At 37.5% G+C, this 19,889-nt stretch overlaps 2 protein-coding genes across 8 annotated transcripts in view; one reads left to right on the forward strand and one right to left on the reverse strand.

The window, feature by feature from the left end:
* The first annotated feature begins 3,637 nt into the window (after positions 1-3,637).
* Positions 3,638-14,599, forward strand: foxn4 (forkhead box N4). Of its 2 annotated transcripts, XM_082170322.1 has the most exons (11): positions 3,639-6,082; positions 6,216-6,605; positions 7,293-7,381; positions 9,866-10,029; positions 10,804-10,895; positions 11,025-11,117; positions 11,210-11,331; positions 11,442-11,538; positions 11,648-11,855; positions 12,750-13,136; positions 13,239-14,599. In XM_082170322.1, exons 2-11 carry the CDS (start codon positions 6,456-6,458, stop codon positions 13,487-13,489), a joined length of 1,653 nt encoding a protein of 550 aa, XP_082026448.1. In that variant the 5' UTR covers positions 3,639-6,082; positions 6,216-6,455; the 3' UTR covers positions 13,490-14,599. The 2 variants fall into 2 exon arrangements, with proteins under 2 accessions (XP_082026449.1, XP_082026448.1); XM_082170323.1 differs by having other exon boundaries at positions 3,638-6,605; positions 7,296-7,381.
* acacb (acetyl-CoA carboxylase beta) overlaps positions 14,277-19,889 on the reverse strand; it is a 28,845-nt gene continuing 23,232 nt past the window's right edge. For all 6 annotated transcript variants that reach the window (XM_082170142.1, XM_082170144.1, XM_082170143.1 and 3 more), the window contains 13 exons: positions 19,720-19,840; positions 19,459-19,569; positions 19,168-19,311; positions 18,390-18,510; positions 18,168-18,264; positions 17,973-18,069; positions 17,729-17,864; positions 17,123-17,300; positions 16,932-17,044; positions 16,681-16,835; positions 16,365-16,535; positions 15,639-15,775; positions 14,277-15,479 (listed from right to left, as the gene is read on the reverse strand). In XM_082170142.1, the coding sequence (XP_082026268.1) occupies positions 15,353-15,479; positions 15,639-15,775; positions 16,365-16,535; positions 16,681-16,835; positions 16,932-17,044; positions 17,123-17,300; positions 17,729-17,864; positions 17,973-18,069; positions 18,168-18,264; positions 18,390-18,510; positions 19,168-19,311; positions 19,459-19,569; positions 19,720-19,840 (1,708 nt within the window). In that variant the 3' untranslated portion in view covers positions 14,277-15,352. The remainder of the gene's footprint in view (positions 15,480-15,638; positions 15,776-16,364; positions 16,536-16,680; positions 16,836-16,931; positions 17,045-17,122; positions 17,301-17,728; positions 17,865-17,972; positions 18,070-18,167; positions 18,265-18,389; positions 18,511-19,167; positions 19,312-19,458; positions 19,570-19,719; positions 19,841-19,889) is intronic.

A 19,889-nucleotide genomic window follows, 5' to 3' on the forward strand; every position in this document is an offset into this window, starting at 1 on the left:
TTGCTAATTTTCAACAAGGTGACAAGTGAAGACCGTTTCCTTTGAAGTGCACTTGAACTTTATTTATATCAACTTAACCCAGACTAAATGAATATTCCAGGTTCAATACAAGTTAAGCTCAGTCATTACAACTTCATCCCTCATGTCAAATAAATACATAAATCGAAGTAACAGTGTTGCACTAACAATGGCATTTAACAGCAGAAATGTGTTTTATTTATAAAAACTTGTAACACCGTGGCTTCATCCGAAATACTTCCCTACTATATGCTATAGTAGGTGAAAAACAGTAGGTTATGTGACAAAAGAAGTATGTCTGAATTGACAGTCCTCATAAAAGAGTAGGCAAAAAGTGCCCGGGTGACCTACTTCTTCAGGCGAGATTCTATAAAGTGTGAATACGATGGACACTTTACTATCCCATGAGGTCACAGGAGACTATTTGTGAATGGCAGTGAAGCGACGTAACTGACGCTGGTAGGTCACATGATAATAACAAAATGGAGAAGGTTGTGCGTCCATATTACATTCTACATACATTCATACTATATAGAGCATACTTTTTTTAGCGCTCGAGTAGTAATTACTTATTTAAAAGAAGTACCTACTCAAAATAGTAAGCGATTTTTGACACAGCCCGTGTCTACACTAATGGTGTTACAATAATTACTCTGTCAAAACTTGTGGATTATTTGATTTTTAAAGCTGTTTAAATCATTGTTTTTACATTTGTTTTATAGTTTATGGCATTGCATTGTCGTGGTGACAAAATTGTGAAATTGGATATAACTTTACACAGAAATGGTCATTATTTTTTTGTTCTGTAAAATCATGTTAACACATAGGGCCCTATCATACACCCTGCGCAATGCGGCATCAGGCGACACAAATGTTCTTTGCTAGTTTCAGCCTGACGCAGATATCATTTTCACGTCTTTCCCCTGGTTGTTTAAATAGCAAATGCATTTGCGCCCATTTGTGCGCCCATGGGTGTTCAGGAGCATTGTTGGCGCGTTGCTATTTTGAGGCAACTGAAATAGACTGCACCGTTGACCAACAAAAACCTTTTAAAGGGAATAGGAAATGAGACTCTTTTGCACGTTATGCCCAAAACACACCCATTACTCATTAAGAGAAAAGGGACAACCCTTTTAGACCATGCGCTGGGCACGCCAACCATTTTTCCCGTCGTCAAACTAGCAAAAGTGGATTCGGACACGCCCTAAGTACACTTGTGTACACGCTTTAGACCATGTGCTTAGATCGTTAAAATAGGGCCCACATTGTTTATGGCTTGTGGCTATAATTTAATAAGTATTAACTAATGAATGTAAGTAAAAGAAGATATATTGAGAAATGTTTTTTTGTTCATACATTGAAAGTCAGCTTTCACCAAAACTGTTTGATGACCAACATTTTTCTAAATATCTTCTTCTGTGTTCCGCACAAGGGTGAACACACCTTTAACTTGTTATGCACCTGGAATATTCCTTTAAACTCTATTGTTTGCTTTCATCAAATGGCCTTATACTGTAGTTCTGCATGTATTGCAAACAGCAAGGCCATTGCACTGTAAAGGTAGGACTACACACACCCTTCTGTCCACAGTCATATTCACAGTTGTCCCATTCACAACCTCTGTTGTCAAGGCTACCTTCGCCCCCTTACACCACAGGCCCGTTCTGCTCCACACCCCCCTTTCTAGTAATGCTTGTCCAGCCTTAACAGGCTTTGTGCTGCCCACTGGGCCCTGATGCAGCACGAGACCCGGCAAATCCTATTATACAGGAGTCACAGCACTTGATTTTCCCATTAGAGATTCCAAACGGAGAATAAGGGTGTATTATAACACCGGCTTTGCCGCGTTCCCACCGAAAGTCCCACCTCACTCTCTCGTTTTCATGTTCTCTTTTCTCAGTATTAGCTGTGTTTCATCGTTTTTTTTTTTTTTTTTTTTGGGGCTGTTCGCTTCTTGATGAGCAGTATGAGCTAGAAATGACAATAAATAGAAAAAAATCAGCGTTCTAACAGTAATCATCATATTCTTATTGGTTTCATTTTAATTAATGAATATTCAATAAAAGCTTCTAGACTTACCAAAGAAGTATCTGAAGTGTCTTTTCAATTTATAGGTACTCTCCACATGCCATTGTGAGTGTTCCTGAAATACACTTTTACAGAGGTTGCCCGAGGCATCTTCAGACAAATTATCCAAAAGACAACCGTTTTGACATGAGCCAAGTGGGACGACAAGTCGTTTTTAAAGGTGTTTAATGAATAGCAGAGAGAAGAAAGCTTTCATTTACTCTCCCTGTCAGAGTTTAGATCAGCCATGACCTGCTCATATGGCCAAAGGTCAAGACTAGTGTCAAGAGGTGACCTGATTGGTGACCCCCAAGACGTGGTGTTTGAACTGGAACTTTGAAGGTCAGAACAGAAACAGAAGAATAGGAGGTGACCACTAACACAAGGGGGCCCATTCAATTAATTTGAGAGTTACAGATGTTTTCTATGTATGGCAAGGCACACTATTGCATTTTTGCTAGTCAGTGATGTATTAATATTAGTAATCACGGAGTAAAGTGTGATCATGTTTAACAAACATATTGAATCTTGTTACATGATAAATCATCGCACAGAATTTAGTTACCTGCAGTGTTGTAAATTCATTCCCCACCTTCCCTTATTCAGGCAGTTTGATAAAGACTACTGTATAATATTTGATTCCAAACATTTTAAGGCCTCTAAATTATGATCGACAGTTTTTACTTTTTTAGCAAGTAAAAGGCCTTTTAGTATATTTATAAATATGTCCACCCAACCTCAAGTTCATGGTACATGTGTATTTTGCTGTAAAGTCTTTACTGATTTATATATGGAGATATAACAGGTATAGATAATATTATTATTTATATTTTTAAATGAACTCCTACTGGACCAAAGCAACTTTGGTTCATTCATCATTTTCAGAAATAAACATGTTCAAGTATCAAATATGATACAGTACATCAGGCTTTTGAGGAATGTTTCTCAATCATCCTTTCATCGCATTGCATTATAATTTATGTTTTTCCCCTCTACAATTAAAAACTATAGTTTTGATCATAAAACTACACTTTTAAATATAATCTTACCAAGACATTATTTTGAAGATGCTGTGGTCCAATGTCATCCTGGGTTCAGTCTGGGAGACAGCAGTCCAAAGGGTACCTCTCATTAGTCTAGGAAACAGAAAGAACCAATGGAGGTTAGAACAGAAGAAGAATGACCCAAGTGATTGGGTTAAAATCAAAACAACTTGAAGTTTAGTGTGAAACAGTGATGTGACTTCTTTATGGCAATTGTTTGAACCTTTTTGTCAAAAAACACTCCTAAAACTGCTGGTAAGCTTCAGTTAAATGCAGGATGACAGTTTTAGTTAACAATATGAAAAGGGAACATCTAAAATCTGTTTTACCTTTAACATATACTGACAACCACCAGTGTTGGTACAGAGAAGCCACTAGACAAATCAAAGTTCCCCACAAGTTACATGTCCACAATCTGAAGTAATACTAATATACAGTATAGTGTACAGTATTTGAGTAAATGTAGATTTAGTTACTGTACTTAAGTAGGCCTATCTTTTTTGCTGCTTTGTACTTTAAGATTTTGCCAACTTTTACTCTTTACTTGACTATACTATTGAATAAGTAGCCTATATGTTCTCTTTACTCCAATACATTTGTAATGAGTAGCCTAATACAATAACACACATAACTTTTTCTGCAGCAGTTTATTTCTGCTACAAAAGAAACACTATCGCCATCTACAGCATTGAAGGTACTATATCTTGTGTGTTTTGCCCTTACTCACATACAGTATGTGAATGCATTAGTAGGTAGTTGCTGAATCACATGTGTTTCATATATGAGATGAGGATATGGCTGCAGCCACTGATGAGGCTGAAATCAGCACGTCCACTGCAACTAGGCTTAGACTTTTTTAGGCTTTAATGATGGTTAACACCATCTTATTTATCCATTAAATTGAATATATCTTTTTGAAGGATATTAGTTTACTTATTCCCTTTTTTGAGCACTTGAGCTTAACTGAGACTTGAGTGTCAGTTTTATTTCGACTTTAGAAAATAAACGTGCTTGCTCTCCTGTTTTTAGTTTTTTACTGGCATGTCTCTTGAAGACTAATGCATGTTTGAGCCTACATTCAGGACGAGTACACTGTTCAAATCAGTACTCTACCCTAAGACTTTTACTCAAGTACTGAAATTGGTGACTTGTAACTTGTAATGGAGTCATTTACACTGTAAGGTATCTGTACTTTTACTTAAAGGGTTAGCTGAAGTTCATCCAAAAAATGAAAATTCTGTCATTAATTACTCACCCTCATGTCATTATTATTATTATAAGACTTCCATTTGTCCTCAGAACACAAATGAAGATCTTTTTGATGAAATCTGAGAGCTTTATGTCCCTCCGTTGACATTTATGCAACTACACTTTGACGCTTCAAAAAGTTCATAAAGAGATCATAAAACTAATCCATATGAATTGAGCAGTTTAGTCCAAATTTTCTGAGGAGACACGATCACTTTATAAGTTGAAGCTTGACAAACAAGCAGGTTCAAACCTCTTGTGGAAGTTCAAACGCTGCAGAATAAACCTCATTGGTTCTTACAGAAGCTAAAACGTTCTGCGTAACACACGAGATTGAACCTCATTGGTCGTTTACCATTTACCATAATGTTTCGTTTACCATAATGAGTGAGTTGATGAATGTTTATATGTGAATAAAAGCCAATATTCAATCTGTTCATCCCTTTAAGTGGTTTTCAGGTACTCATTACACCTCTGCTAATCTATAGGCTAAAAGGTGCACAGTGTCATGCAAACAAATAGGCCTATAAAACACCACCATGGTAACACACATGACACTAAAATAATGTAATAAATATTATTTAACATAGGATGTAAAATAAAACTCTACAATGTAGCCTACATAACTAACAGAAATAATTATTTTAATTTCAATAGATTAAAATCAAATGTGATGCTTCTGGACGTCTTGTTTAATCTAAAATTATTTAAAATTGATAGGCTTTTTATATAGGCTAGCATTCCATTAACATTACAAACTTTGTAAATAGTGCATAGTGTAGTTGCTGAGCCTGAGAGAGACACTCACGGGCTTTAGGACCCCGCGCTCTTCTCATGGGAGCGTCTTTTTGTCCGTTGCAAGTGCGCATTGATTGTAACCATTGTGACTTCGCGATTTACCATCTGTAGTGTCCCATGTGGTTCAAGTCAATTAACGACACCGGCCGGATCACTTCCCACAGGAATTGAAACCTATATTTCAAAATTCAAAAAGTTCCCTGAAGTTTTGTTTAAAGACAAATAGGAAGAACTTTGTACTTTTCATTTTATTTTATTTTTTCTGGTTGTTGCCTTGAGTTTATTCTGGATTCATTTCTCCATTATCCACTTACAAATAGCATATTAAACGGTAATCTTATTAAATACAATAATACCTGTAATTATAAGCAGCGCCATTATAATTAGATAGGCCTAACGTTAAGTACACGTAGTTAATTTGTTTTACACAGTCTTTCTAGGTTACAAATAAAATACTGTAAACGGTTTTAAAACACTTTATGTTCCGTCAGTATCATTATTTGCTGTCTTTCATATTTATTTCACATGAGAGCTATTAACTCAATGCATGCTGTTACATTTTCTACCAGGAGGCGAGCCTGTCATATCTGTGTGATATCTGTGTGATATCTGTCATGTCCAGCGCGCGCCACTCTGTGCGTTTTTCCCGCCGCAGTGTAACCAAACGACGCGGCTTTAAAGGCGGTTAAATCACGAGCAGTAGATTCAACTAAAGCTCTTATTAGGACAGAACATCTCACAGAACCGCACGGAGAGGATGTGTCTTTATTTAGGGCTTTAAAAGAAAAAAAAGGGTCCTACCTATAGGCTAGATAAGTGAACAATAATATCAGGAACTGTTATTTGTGTTATTTTACGTTGCCTATGGCTACAGAGGAACATGGAAATCACTGCTGAATTTGTTAGAGGTCTCTGGATTATAGGGGTTTATACTCATTTTCTCTGAGTTTAAAGGACTCTATAGTCTATAAAACGATGTCTCCAATAGAAACAGAGGATTTTGTCTAAACTCTCAACTTTATGTTTCTATTTTTGTGAAAGATAAGTTGTACCGGACTTGAAAAGACGCACCTGTGGACTACTGAAAAAGAGAACACGGAGGAAAAACACGAGTCTCTAAAGAAGAAAAGTATTGATTCAATTAAAAACACTGGAAACCAGTAGGTGAGATGCTCTGACAGATAATCTGCGTGATTGTGGAGGCAAGGCAACAGCTGTCAGTCAGAGCACGAGACCCCCCTCCCTTCGTCACGGCTCGCGCTGCGTGTGCACGCAGTGCGCATGACCGTCAGGAGCGAACCGCACGGACGAGGGAAATTTAAAAAACGTTTTTTTCTTGCGGGACAACAAGTGCCCAGACCAACAGTAGAGCTTTCCTCCGTCTCGTTACCCAAGATTTTCTATACCACAGAACAAATTCAGCAGAAACAGGTAAGATGCTGTGTATTTCGTGTTTTTGTTAGTTAATTTTAAATAAGTCAAGAGGCTGCGCACCTGTTACGGACTGACATATTATACAGCCTGAACATCGATGTTGATTAACTTTAATTTTGATCTGGTGTTTTGAAGAACAACTGCTAAACGTTTATCGTCTATTTCTAAGAAATGTTGAACGTTTTCTGTTGAATACAACACTTGAGATTAAATAAATTAGGCTATTGAGACGCGCGAGCAGACTGACAGGTAACTTAGCCTAACGGTGACTGATGACGTTTAAATCTGATGACCCCTGTATAGTCAACAAAGCAAACATCACATCAACACTGAATTGTAAAATATAAAATTTAAATTAATTTGAAGTAAAATAGTATATATAATCTTTTCTTGCTCAAGTTGCTCAGCTATAGTGTCAATAAACAAAGTTTTTGTTGGGCATCGCATATTTTATGAATATTCGCTATTCGCATATCATTGTGTTCTTATGTGGCCATGTTATAAACTCGAGTCAGATTTTTTAAATATATATATATATTTTTTTAAACATTTAACTTTTATTGAAATGTCACATATTTGTACTATGTGTATTTGTGTTTTCTTTGTACCAAATGCACATTTGTAAAATAACTTTTATTCTCTGCTTTGCATGGTTCATTCATCTACTTGCATTTTATCTGCCAGAAGATGATTGAAAGTGGAATTACAAGCAGGATGTCGGGAATTCATGAAAACCCTGGACAAAGTCACCTCACCTCCGCACAAGACTACAGGTAGGGGGTAATTTCCTTTGATGCCTGAACTCATTGCTTTTGAACCTTGAACAGATTAGAGAATAAAAAGATAATTTCGGGAAGAAGAAGAAGAAGAAGAGCGCTGCTAATCTTAATACAATCTCCACCTTCCCTATTCTGTAAAATAAAGGTGTGATTTGAGAGGCAGGGAATTGGGGTTTGTGAAAAAAGAAAGGAGCGAGAGAATACATCATCTTTGCTCTGAATGGATCTGTCAGAAAGCATCAGCTCTGTTTACACGCCCGCTGTCGGCACACGGAGGGATTGGGGCTCTTGGAGGGGGCCCCCACGGGTCACCAAGGAGAAGTGGCTCCCAATTAGAATGTAAACGAGGGCGACTTGAGCTGTGATAAACCGTGACTGTGTGCGCCCGCCTCCCCCTTTCTCTGGGACACGTAATGGTTTGCATCAATGAGCAAATAAAATCATTTTTTCTTCCACTTGTATAAATGCACCCTAATGACCGTAAACTGTTCAATACACAGCTGGGTTTACAATTGCACTTCAGAAATGCTAATAAGTACAAGGATGTAGGCCCTACTTTCTTGACGATCCTAAATTTGAGTTTATGTGGCATGTTATGAATTCTTTTCAAAATAAAGCCCCCACCCCTCCCAATTACTGAAGTACAGTTTTTAAATCAGCAGTATAATGAATACCATTATTATTATTTTTCTTTTATTATATCTGTGCATCAATAGAATATAAGTAAATCTCAGACATGCGGTGTAAGATGAGGTTTCCTCAAATGACATGTTTCTGAAGTTACAGCGCAGCGCAGCCATTGTCTGGCAATACAACAAGTGGATGCTCTTGGCAACATTAAATTGTCAGGTCAAAATCAGTTTTAGATCTGTTAGATCATGCTTTGTGTTAAGGATTTTACACACTTAATATGAAATATTACTAGATTTATATAATATTATGTCAACAGTTTTAAAATATAGATATAATACAAAATATATTCAACAATACACAGCATGAGGGAGTTTAACAATTATTGTGGCAATTAATTACATTTAAACAAACTTTTATCCAAAACAACTTACAGGGCTGTCAAACATTTCAGTTTATTTGTGAAAACAAATGTTTCATTGCCAAATAAATTAATATTGACCTACAAAACTAATATTGAGGAAACCAATAATTGAAACAAATTAAGCTATTAAACGGAAGGCCATTAAATGATAACACTCAACAGAAAAAGACAGATTAACACTCATCAGAAAGATGCAGGTCTCATAAAGCCAGGTGTTAAACTGTCCCATTCCCTTTGCTAGGTGTCTTTTTCATGTCTTTGTATGGGGAGATTGGGGACAGGCGTTAGGAAGACATTTCAAAGCGAATGACAGTGTAGTGTTGACATTTTCGTGTCTAAGGTAAGGTTTCATATTTGCGAGTGTGTCTCTCTGTGTGTGTGTATAAAGGATAATTATTCAGAAGCTCTAAACTGGAGCAACCAGGGTGCTCAAGGCCACGTCCCCAACTTCTTCCTTCAATGCTGTAATTTATTCAGGTGGCAGACTGTGTGTGCAGTGTGGCTTGACCTCCAACTCCTTCAACTACCCCCTCCCAGTTACCCCCTTAGGAACTGTCTGATGCCTCCAGGCGGGGGGGATGGGGCAGAAGGGGACAGGGGTTGGGTGGAAAGGGACAGGGAAACAGATGGCATCCTATTTTTCTCTGTTGTGTGAGGCCTGTCATTCCAGTAGATTAATGCAAGGGGTTGGTTAAAAAAAACGGTAAAGACAATCAGGGAAGGGTCTGGGAGGGGGGGAACAATAGAGCCACGTGCCACTGTGCAGATTTGTCGTTTGGGACACAATAGGTGATCATTTTTCAATGGGGCTAGACCAACTGTTGCAGGCAACGTGTGCCACATACCCATGTTTCAAATGATCTCATGCGTTGTTTACATATGATTCAGCCAATGACAGTGAAGAAGGCACTGGTCACCTGACTACTGTTAGAGGTTGGTGTAATGGAGAGGGGGGCACTGAAGTGGCCAGACACACAAAATAACTGAAAAGTGAGGGTTGTCATAGCGACCCCAATTATTGGGCTGAATAGCAAGTTTGTAGGGAAGTCTGGAGAGAATTCAAGAGGCTTTCTCTGCTCTCTTGATGCTTAGAGCAAATGAAGAAATGACTGAATAAATAACCCTCCCTGCACTGGATTAGATCAGTGGATGAAAGTATTTTTATTTCTATTCCCAAACAACGGATTTACAAGAAGACTTGCTCATCTTGTATCTATTTACAAGAAAAACTGAAAAACGAGAAAAGAATAGAATTAGTTTATGTAGGCCAAGAATAATACAATTTAATATGAGCAATAACCATTGGAAGCATTTAAGAAAACTAAATTCAGTTCAATAGTTTAAGTGCATTTTTGTGCGACAGTTATTGTCTTGTCTTATTCATATTTGTGTTTCAGTACTGAGTGCATACTATGTTTTTGCAGACTCCTGACTACTGACCCTTCACAGCTGAAGGACGAGCTGCCTGGTGATCTTCAGTCCCTGTCCTGGCTCACCTCTGTGGATGTTCCCCGGCTTCAGCAGATAGGGGGTGGACGGCCCGACTTCGCCAGCTCTGCTCAGAACAGCCTGCTGGAGCGGCAGACAGGTCAGGAGATTTATACACTGTGTATACAATTAGCGTGAACGGTGGTAAAAATGTCAGTAAAAAAACAACAACCTGAATTCACTTACTTACCACATCTGTAACATCCGATTGGTTATCTTAGTGTAGCACCTTTACCAATGATTTAATTAAATGCTGTTATTTATTCACATATTCATTTATTTGTTTGTTGTCATTTATTTTATATCTTTAATCTTTCTCAATTGTCTACCAACCATTTAGACTCAGTTTCTTTGACCCAGTTTTTTTTTTTATATACAATATATATATATATATATGTATTGTTTCTGTTAAAATTAAGATTATTTTTCTTACCCCATTGGCAGATAATTGTGCTTTTTTTTAAGCATCAACTCACATATTTAATATCTTATGTCATTTTACTAATCTAGTAAATGCATCTTGATTTAAGAATTTTTTTATATTTGCACTGGAAACAAGACAAAAATACTGAGTAGGAAAAGCATTTTTTTGCAGTGTAAAGTTTTTGTTTAATATTATCATTTTTATCAGGCTCCTATGTATAGGTTTCTACCCAAGTACCGCCATTTCTGAATGGGCTGAGGCTGGGATTTAGTTTGAAGTGAAAGTATTTGATGAGCGTATACTATGTGCGGAGAGCATTCACTCAATATTATTATCTCATTTTTGACAGAGGTGGCTTTTAGAGGCTTTTGCATTGGAGGTCATATATATATATGTAATAAAAAAATAAAAAAAAACATTTGAATACTCACACTTTGCTGAAACTTACAGCTCAGCTGAATAGCATGACGGGAGCAGGAGGAGCAGGATCTGCGATTCATCTACAGAGTGAAATGCAGCACAGCCCTCTGGGCATCAGCAGCGTGAGTGAGGATTCAGATTCAGTATTTCAAACTAATTTAGACTACATGTACAACCAAGATCATTCAGAACTGAACAACCATTTGCAATTGAGCTAAAATAACCCTATGTTTATTCTGTTGTTTTTGTAGATGCCCCAGTTTTCCCCTGGGTTTCCTTGTGCCACATCAGTGTACCAGACCGCCCCTCAGCAAGTGCTCACTTTCACTCAGGCAAACCAACAGGTTGGTTCAGAATTTTTAATGATTTGTAAAGACTGCTCAAAACAGTAATATTTAATATAATATAATATATACATTTCTGTTATATTCCTTAGTGTTCTCCCGGTGGACTTTATGGCAACTACAACAGCCAGAGTCTGTTTCCTCAGCCCCGTATTACTGCTCACAACCAGGACCTTCAGCCCAAGACTTTCCCTAAACCCATCTATTCTTACAGGTGACTTAAAGTTCACTGCGAAAACTTCTGAAAAACATTATAATTCTCTAGGAAGGGAACAAGATTTCATTTATTTCAAGTTGACTACATTTTATATGATCTATTTTCAGCTGTCTGATTGCCATGGCTTTGAAGAACAGCAAAACAGGCAGCCTTCCTGTTAGTGAGATCTACAGCTTTATGAAAGAGCACTTTCCCTATTTCAAGGTGAGGAATTTATGTAAAAGCACACTGGAAAATAGATGGACTGAGTCAACACGCCATGGAATCAAATAAATGTTACTTACAGTACATTGTTGATAACTATGTTTCACAGACAGCACCTGATGGATGGAAGAACTCTGTACGCCACAACCTGTCCTTGAACAAGTGCTTTGAGAAGGTGGAGAACAAGATGAGTGGTTCCTCCAGAAAAGGCTGTCTTTGGGCACTCAATCCTGCAAAGATCGACAAGATGGAGGAAGAGATGCAGAAATGGAAACGTAAAGATCTCCCTGCCATCCGTCGCAGCATGGCCAACCCAGGTCTGGAATCTCTTGACTATTATCAGTGCTAGGCAATTTCATCTTGTACTGACTGCTGTTAATATAATGGTCATCTTTATAATATTTTCTACTACTAGACACTTTTGTTGTTTATACTGGCATTCTGGTTATCAAGCCATATCTGAGGACCAGAATATCATACTTCAGTTTGAGCTCTTTTGTTTTGGACAGTACACCATAACCCAGAACACCCTTGAAAACATAGAAATGCACTAAGAACTACTAGAAACTACTTAGCAACTGCATAGCAATGCTCTGACAACCACCCACAACACTCTAGAGTCATGGCAGTGAATTTTATTACATTTAAGCCTGGAATACACTTCACAACTTTTAAAATCGGAACAGATTTGAGAACAGAAGGCATCATCCGCTTGCTGACTTTGTATATGTTACAGAGAAAAACTGGGCATCATACACTAAAGGACTATCGCATCACATACTATCAGACATTCAAGTCGCTCCAAACACAACAAACTCACACAGAAGCATGCTCCTCGTTACTAGATGCATAAAAAGTGAAAACAATGTTTTAAAATCTACTCAAAATATCAAACATATTTGATAGTCTCCGACTGGATGTAATTATAGTCTGAAGCTAAAAAAAAGTCTGAGCCCATCATACACTACACTGTTTTCAGTGAATTTGTCAACTCTGACTGCTCAAAATCTGCCGACTTATGTTGACTCCTAAAGCAAAACTTTATAAATTCAGTTAAAACTTTATCAAACTTTATTTATCAAAAATGTTTTACCACTGTGCAGAGATTCATGGTTAAGTTGGAGTAGTACAGAAATTAGAGCATAAAGGTACATGTTAAACTACAATTGGTCATTAACATTGTCCTGTTTTGTTACTTTTTCTTTTACCAGATGAATTAGATAAACTCATTACAGACAGACCGGAGAGTTGCAGACAGAAGTCTGTTGATACTGGCATGACTCGCTTGCCCAGCTGCCCACCAGGACAGAGCCTTCCGATAGCAGCTCAGATGCAGCCCCAGCCAGTGGTCACTCTGTCTCTACAGTGTCTCCCCATGCACCAGCACCTTCAACTGCACCTCCAGAATCAGTCTCGCTTGGCTCCGGCCTCCCCTGCTCCTGCTCAGACACCCCCACTCCACACCGTCCCTGACCTGACGAACAGCTCCCACCACCAGCATCATGCCAAGCAACACAGCGACTTCTACACAATTCACACTGACATGAATTCAGAGGTGGACGCACTGGACCCAAGTATTATGGACTTCACGTGGCAAGGTAAACGTTAACTAGAAAATGATCAACTAATTAGTGTATTGAAAGTCGTAGGATGTTTCCCACTCTAATCTGATATCTAACAGACTTTCTTTCTAATAACAGGAAACCTGTGGGAGGAGATGAAGGATGACAGCTTTAACCTAGAGGCATTAGGTACTCTCAGTAACTCCCCACTTCGGCTGTCTGACTGTGACCTGGACACTGGCAATGTCACGCCTGTGTCCAATGCAGGAGGACTGCCTTACCCAGACCTGCAGGTGACAGGCCTCTACTCTTCATACTCAGCCATAGATGCCATTTCTAACCAGTACATGAACACACAAGGAGGAACAAAGCCTATTGTTTTGCTTTAATCGCACCCACAATAAAATTAAGCAAGCTGAGCTTTACTTCGCAGGATCTAGAAATCTTTTTTTAATCCTATAGCATTTATGGTGATGTAACAGTGTTCGCTGGTGACATTTGCATTGACTATATTGATTGCATTGGATTTTAAAGGACCAAATCAGCAATTATGTTTTTAGAGAGTTAACTACAGTGCTGCTCTCATTATAAACCTAATGCAAATTGCGAGTTATCAACACTAAAGGAACAAAGAAAAAAATAATGGGAATTATGATTTTGGGTTTGTTGCCAAGCTTTTTTCTGTACCATAAAAGAAACTTGTTTTCTTCTCATTTTTTCCATTTAATTGTTAGCCTTGTAACTGTAGTTGTGTGTCTTTTGTTGTACTGTGATAGACACTGTATCTGCTCTTTTAATGTTTGTTTATTTATATTTATGAAAAGAGCTGAAATGGTGACATGAATCATTTTTTATTGTACATATCTAAATATTTCAAATGCAAGCAATAAAATTTCACATTCAGATTGAAAGATGTATTCATTTAACTTGGATAACATTTTTCAGTTGCACATACGTGACAAGCAAATACAATATGCATCAACTATACTGCAAGTTGGCTTTTAATTTAAGTAATATATTACATACATTGAATGCCACCTTGCAAATACAGTGTGGCTGGCTAGAATAATTCAGCCGAAACAAAGTTAATAATGTACAGTATGTACACAACTGAACAAAAAGACTCAACCCATGTATAAATAAATATTAGTTGAAAAAATGACCAGAACACCAAGATGAAAACATATATTATTTAATGAATTTCATTTAAAAACATCCTGATATACAGTCAACAGAGACAGTCAGGCACTTAGATTAGAGTTTAGGCTCTAGTCTTGATCTGACTTGTACGTAAAATCGATTAAAGGCAACAAATCTGATCAAGACGACTTCTTTAATCAGAATTATCAGTTGAGCACAGAACAGCACAAGTAGTTACACATATTTATCCATTTATATATCCAGCACATGACTTCATACATATGAAAATAATTACCTGCAGTCAAGTGAAATAAACTAAACTATACAAACAACCAAAATTCAAGCCGTTAAAACATAAAGTGGCACCAATATTGATAATGCTTTATAAAAACTTTCATTAATGTTATCACAAACACTTAGGAGATTAATGTACATTCAATATGAATCAAAGTTTAATGACATTTCTAACAATTTGAATGTACATTAACAATTCGCTAAGCATTACAGTATTGTATTGCCATGTTTGTTCATAACAACCGTATATTATCAGAAATAAAAGTTATTATGAAGAGTTACCCAGGTATTTAGATAGTGATTGTATTTACGTATAATACTGTTACTTTACTCTAAAAATAGAGATTTAATACGTTTGTTCTGCTTAATAATTGTTGAATATATTCCTGAGGAAGTGTCATACAGCGTGATTGTGCGCTCAAAGCATTGTCGATTCCCTAAAATAATCTAATATTCAGTCTTTTCCGCTTATTGTACATTCATATGTCGATTATATCCAAAGGAAATTGACACAAAGGCACAAATGTGAGTATGTAAATACTATTTACTGGGTTCTCTCAGAGAGTGAGTTTAAGGTAATTCTCTGGTGTCCATGTGAGAAATGTTTCTCCTAAAGTGATAACTGTGAGTCACACACAAACAGTAACTGTGCAATTGCAAGTGCAAGTGGACTGTGCAATTGCTAGACATTTGAAATTGTGCGTTTAAGGCTACTGGTCTTAAGTTAAGTTCTTAAGCATTATTATTTAATTATGCTACAGACTCTCAAAAGACATGTCCTCTCTATATGTAGATTAATTGAAATGGCATGTATGTGATCAGCTGGTGGTGGAGTTGTCCACTGTGGCCAGCAGGTGGCAGACTTTGGCTCGCTGTGAGGGAGTGATGTTCTGCGCCATGTGGATGATGCAGTCCATAGTCACCTCTGGGTTGGCTTGAACTAAGCTAAACATATAGTGCAGGAAAACTCCATGAGAAAAATGTACATCTTCTTTCAAAGTCTCTTATGCTCCCGACTTAAACTTTTGAACAGTAATGTACGCTATTAAATCTTAAGATAAAAAAAAATGCAATTTAACGCCTATCGAAGTGGGAGAAAGTTACCTGCGGATGTGTTTGAGAGCGTAGTCCCTCTTTAAGTATTTGATGTTCTCTCTGATGGTAGAACGTGTTCCATCCTGCTGTGAAAGGTGGTTTTCCAGCCACTCCACCACCACTTTGTTATTGTCCCATAGATATGCCTAAAAGATTCCATTATCAAACAATTACCATACATGAAATGCATAACTTTTTTCATGGTCAAGTTTGCAAATTTTAGTAGTTCAGGTAATGAAAATGCATTTTAAGAGTTAGCAAATCTTGACTTTACTGTCCACCAGTATTATTTTAGTATTATAGTATTTATTAATTATTTATTTTTATATTTTTGGGGGGGAAAGTTTTAGTAATTGTTATGTTGTTCTATAATTTTCATCAGTTTTTGTTTTTTAATATTTATATGTAACTAATTTTCATTTCAGTTTTAGTAATCATGGTATTTTAACTTCAACTTATTTTATTTTAAAGGCAACATTACTATTTTTTCATTTATTAATTTTTTTAAGATCAAGATCTAATATTTATATATTTTATTATTCACTATTTGAATTACCAAAATAAATTGACAGATTTTTAAAATAGTTTTATTTAACAATAACTGCTGTACACTTCTTGCCAAATCATTCCAGATCCTAAGTTCTGAATTTGCTGTTGTTACTGATTTTTGACTTGACGAAGAGAGGGAAAAAAAACATCCATTTTGTTTCTCTATCATACATTAAGTTTCCTTACTTTTACAGCCCCCTCGGTCTCCACAAACCAGCGGCGCAACATGGACTGTATGTGTCCATTACTCAGGTCCTGGTTGGCCTGCATGATCTCCCCCTTCACCACCTCCTCTAACAGCAGTCGCCGCAGACGCCAGTAAAAGAAAGACCTAGCGCTTTTCCAGTCCAGGATGTCCTGAAAAAGTTTGGTTATTGTGAAAAAGCAGAAAGGCCACTAGTATATTGCATGCGTCTTTGATATGATCCACAGCTATGGGAGAAAAAAAATCTCTTATGGAGACTTAAGTGCCTAATTTTTTTTATTTTTGTTATGTTTATACCGTGATGACACCCTTTTCCTGCATCCTTCCAGGAGTGTCGTGAAGGTCCACAAACTGCACTGCCACCTGGTGGTAGATGGGAAGAAGGAACTCCTCTCTAGACTTCAGTTTGGCCTCCAAGTCTTTACGCTCCTGACTTGATAACTCCGGCTTGCCTACGTGGAGCACAACAGTAAACCGTGTGTCACAGGAAGTAAATATTCCCTGAGCCATTGAGAACATTTGTGTTTAAGTGTGATTAATTGCTGTACCCAGCTGCTCAGTCAGGAGAGAATACACAGCATCAGTCCTTTGCATGGTCTTTAGCAGCTCTTTCTTTCTGAACTTTATCTCCACAGTGCCCTCGGCCTCCAGAACACCCCCTCTGGAAAGAAGACAGAAATCAAAGATCGAATTAGAGAAGATTTAGAGTGGTGAAGGGAAGCTGTATCGACATGCTCACCTGCTCTCTCGATCTGCATAGAGCTCCATGTGTTGGAGGTTTATAGTGGGGTCGATAACGACCCATGATCCTCCTCTCAGCTCAGCATGAGGAGGGATGTAGACCAGTACAGGCTGGCTGAACTCTCGCAGAGCATCCACGATGTAAGAACCAAACTTAAGCACCTGGTCATACATATCTGACATACAGAGCAATCAAGTTCAAAGAAAACACCTTAAAATACTGTGCAAAAGATTTTTTGAAAGACGTCTCTTATGCTCAACCAAGGACACATTTATTTGATCAAAAATACAGTAAAAAAATGTAATATTGTGAAATATTATTACAATTAAAATGATCCTTCAGAAATAATGCTCAAGAAACATTTAATATTATCAATGTTGAAAACAGTGATACATTTATCTTCAGGATTCTTTGATGAATATAAATTTGAAAAAGAGCAGGATTTATCTGAATTTTTGTAACAATGTAAAAATCTAAATAAGCCATCCTTGCAGTATTATTTCTTTAAAAAAAACATATATATCTTACTGACCGCAAACTTTTGAACGGTCATGTAAATTAAAAAATGCAAACTCCAATATGAAAACCAGCCACGCTATATACCTTTCATGCCTCCAGAGAAGCCTCTCCAGTTGGCAAACACCATAAGTGGAAGTTTCTCCCTGTTGAAATCCTCAATAGCCTGTGCAGTTTTATACGCAGAGTCTGGGAACCACACTTGACCGGCCTGCTGAATGATCTGGGGCAGAAAAGACACTTTATGTCAATACAGAAAACAATAAATGGGACATACGAACAGCACACAAAAATCACAGTCAGGGCCTACAACATCAGTCAGGACTCTTACCTTGGCCTCTGAGTCTAAGTTGGCTGGATCTGCTGGAATGGCAACCTCAACTGTGCGGGTCTCCACAGCAATGACCCCAAGAGGAATCCCACCAAGCCTGTATGACATTCACAGTCTCACTCAGCCCAGAATATTCACTCAGTTAAATCAAATGTTTGTTTGTTTGACATCTTCATCTATTGTTCTGGTTCCTACCTGGCTCGGCCGACCACCACTGTCTGTGCCCAGGTAGCCATCACCTCCATAAACGTACCATGGTCAAAGAATCCACTCTGCCATGCTCCCTTTACAGCTATCAACACAAATTCAAAGAAAGAGAGGCTGAGTTTAAAGTATTAACATGAGCTCCCATGCAGACAGGTCCAGAGTATGTGTTGAAATGTATGTAACAGATTGTGTGAATAGTTTGATTCTTACTGGGATGGGGTCGTCCACAAAGCAACCAACGAGGGTCATAGGGAGCTTTTGTGGGAACAAAATCGATCTCTCTCTCCACTGGATCAGTGGGATGCATTATAGGGACCGGACTCCGATTGCTCTAAAGTATAACAGCAAACACCATAGGGCTTGATGTTAATACATCTAACAAAATCATGCTATGACACAGTCAATACAAAATATACTCTGCCTTTTTGTCATTTGGACTAATCAAACCCAAATTATTTATAGCCTGTCAAGATCATGACTGGGTCATTTATATATTATATAAATATGATCAAAAACGCAGTAAAAAAATGTATATTGAGCAATATTTTTACAGTAAAGAAAACTGTTTTCTATTTTAATATATTTTAAGATTGTAATCTATTCTTGTGACGGCAAATATTATAAATGTCTTTACTGTCACTTTTGATCAATTTAATGTATCCTTGCTGAATAAAAGTATTTGACGTTTGAAGGGTAGTGTATATCATGGTAGATTTTGTGCCTATTTATGCTGATTTAATAAAATAAAAAACTGTCACAATGACATTCATTATTTTCTGAATCAGAGAATCATCATTTAGAATAATAATAATCACAAACTAACAAACTTTAAACTTTAAAATTACAGTAACAAGAACTTGGGGGATGCCTGACTGTTATGAAAAAAATGTCAACTAACCTTCATTTGCTTATATAATTGTGAATTATAATTGATCTTTTTCTTATTTTGGGGACAAACATGAAGTGGGCATGTTTAAGAACAGCCTACCTTTGGCATGTAAGATAGCCACTGTAGTATAGTGAGCACCCCTTCAAAGTCATCTGGCACGGTGGTGTGCGTCACTCCATTGTTGTGCATGATCTGAACCCCTCCCAGCTGGTTATTGGAGGTGTAGACTTCACGACCCAAGACCTACAAAGAAATGCATTCAGAATGAAAGAATTTAAGAATTAAAACACTGAAGTGGCTTCATCAATCCTCAAGAATAAAGGAAACATAGCCCACATAAATATGACACTGTACAGGGTAAGGTGTGACTGCAGATGTGAAATTCCAAACCTTGTTTAGTGCCCCAGCCCCAGTCAGGATGATATGGGAGTTTTCCACTTGAATTACTCTTTGTCCTAGACGTACCAGATACGCACCAATTCCTATGGCACGGCATGTGACCTAGAGGAACAATGAATACTCTTAAATGGTCACAAGATCACCAAACCATTGATACAAAATCATATATTGCATACACAATAAACATTGGTGCTTGATTTCTGGCATATTGTAAAATGTCTGATGATATTATGGGTAGATGTAAGGTCTCACCATGCTGATGGTGATGACTTCCTTATAAGCCTGGGACGTTTCTCCAGCTATGGTGCCTGAACCCCTCAGATTCTCCACTCCAAGACCCTCTTCCTTCCCTATGATGTCTGTGATGATGTACCTAAGACATTATTTGAACACATAAGAGTCAAGGAGAGAGGTTTTTGGGT

This window comes from Leuciscus leuciscus (assembly GCF_965113295.1).
Source record: "Leuciscus leuciscus genome assembly, chromosome: 5".
Taxonomy (NCBI): Eukaryota; Metazoa; Chordata; class Actinopteri; order Cypriniformes; family Leuciscidae; genus Leuciscus; species Leuciscus leuciscus.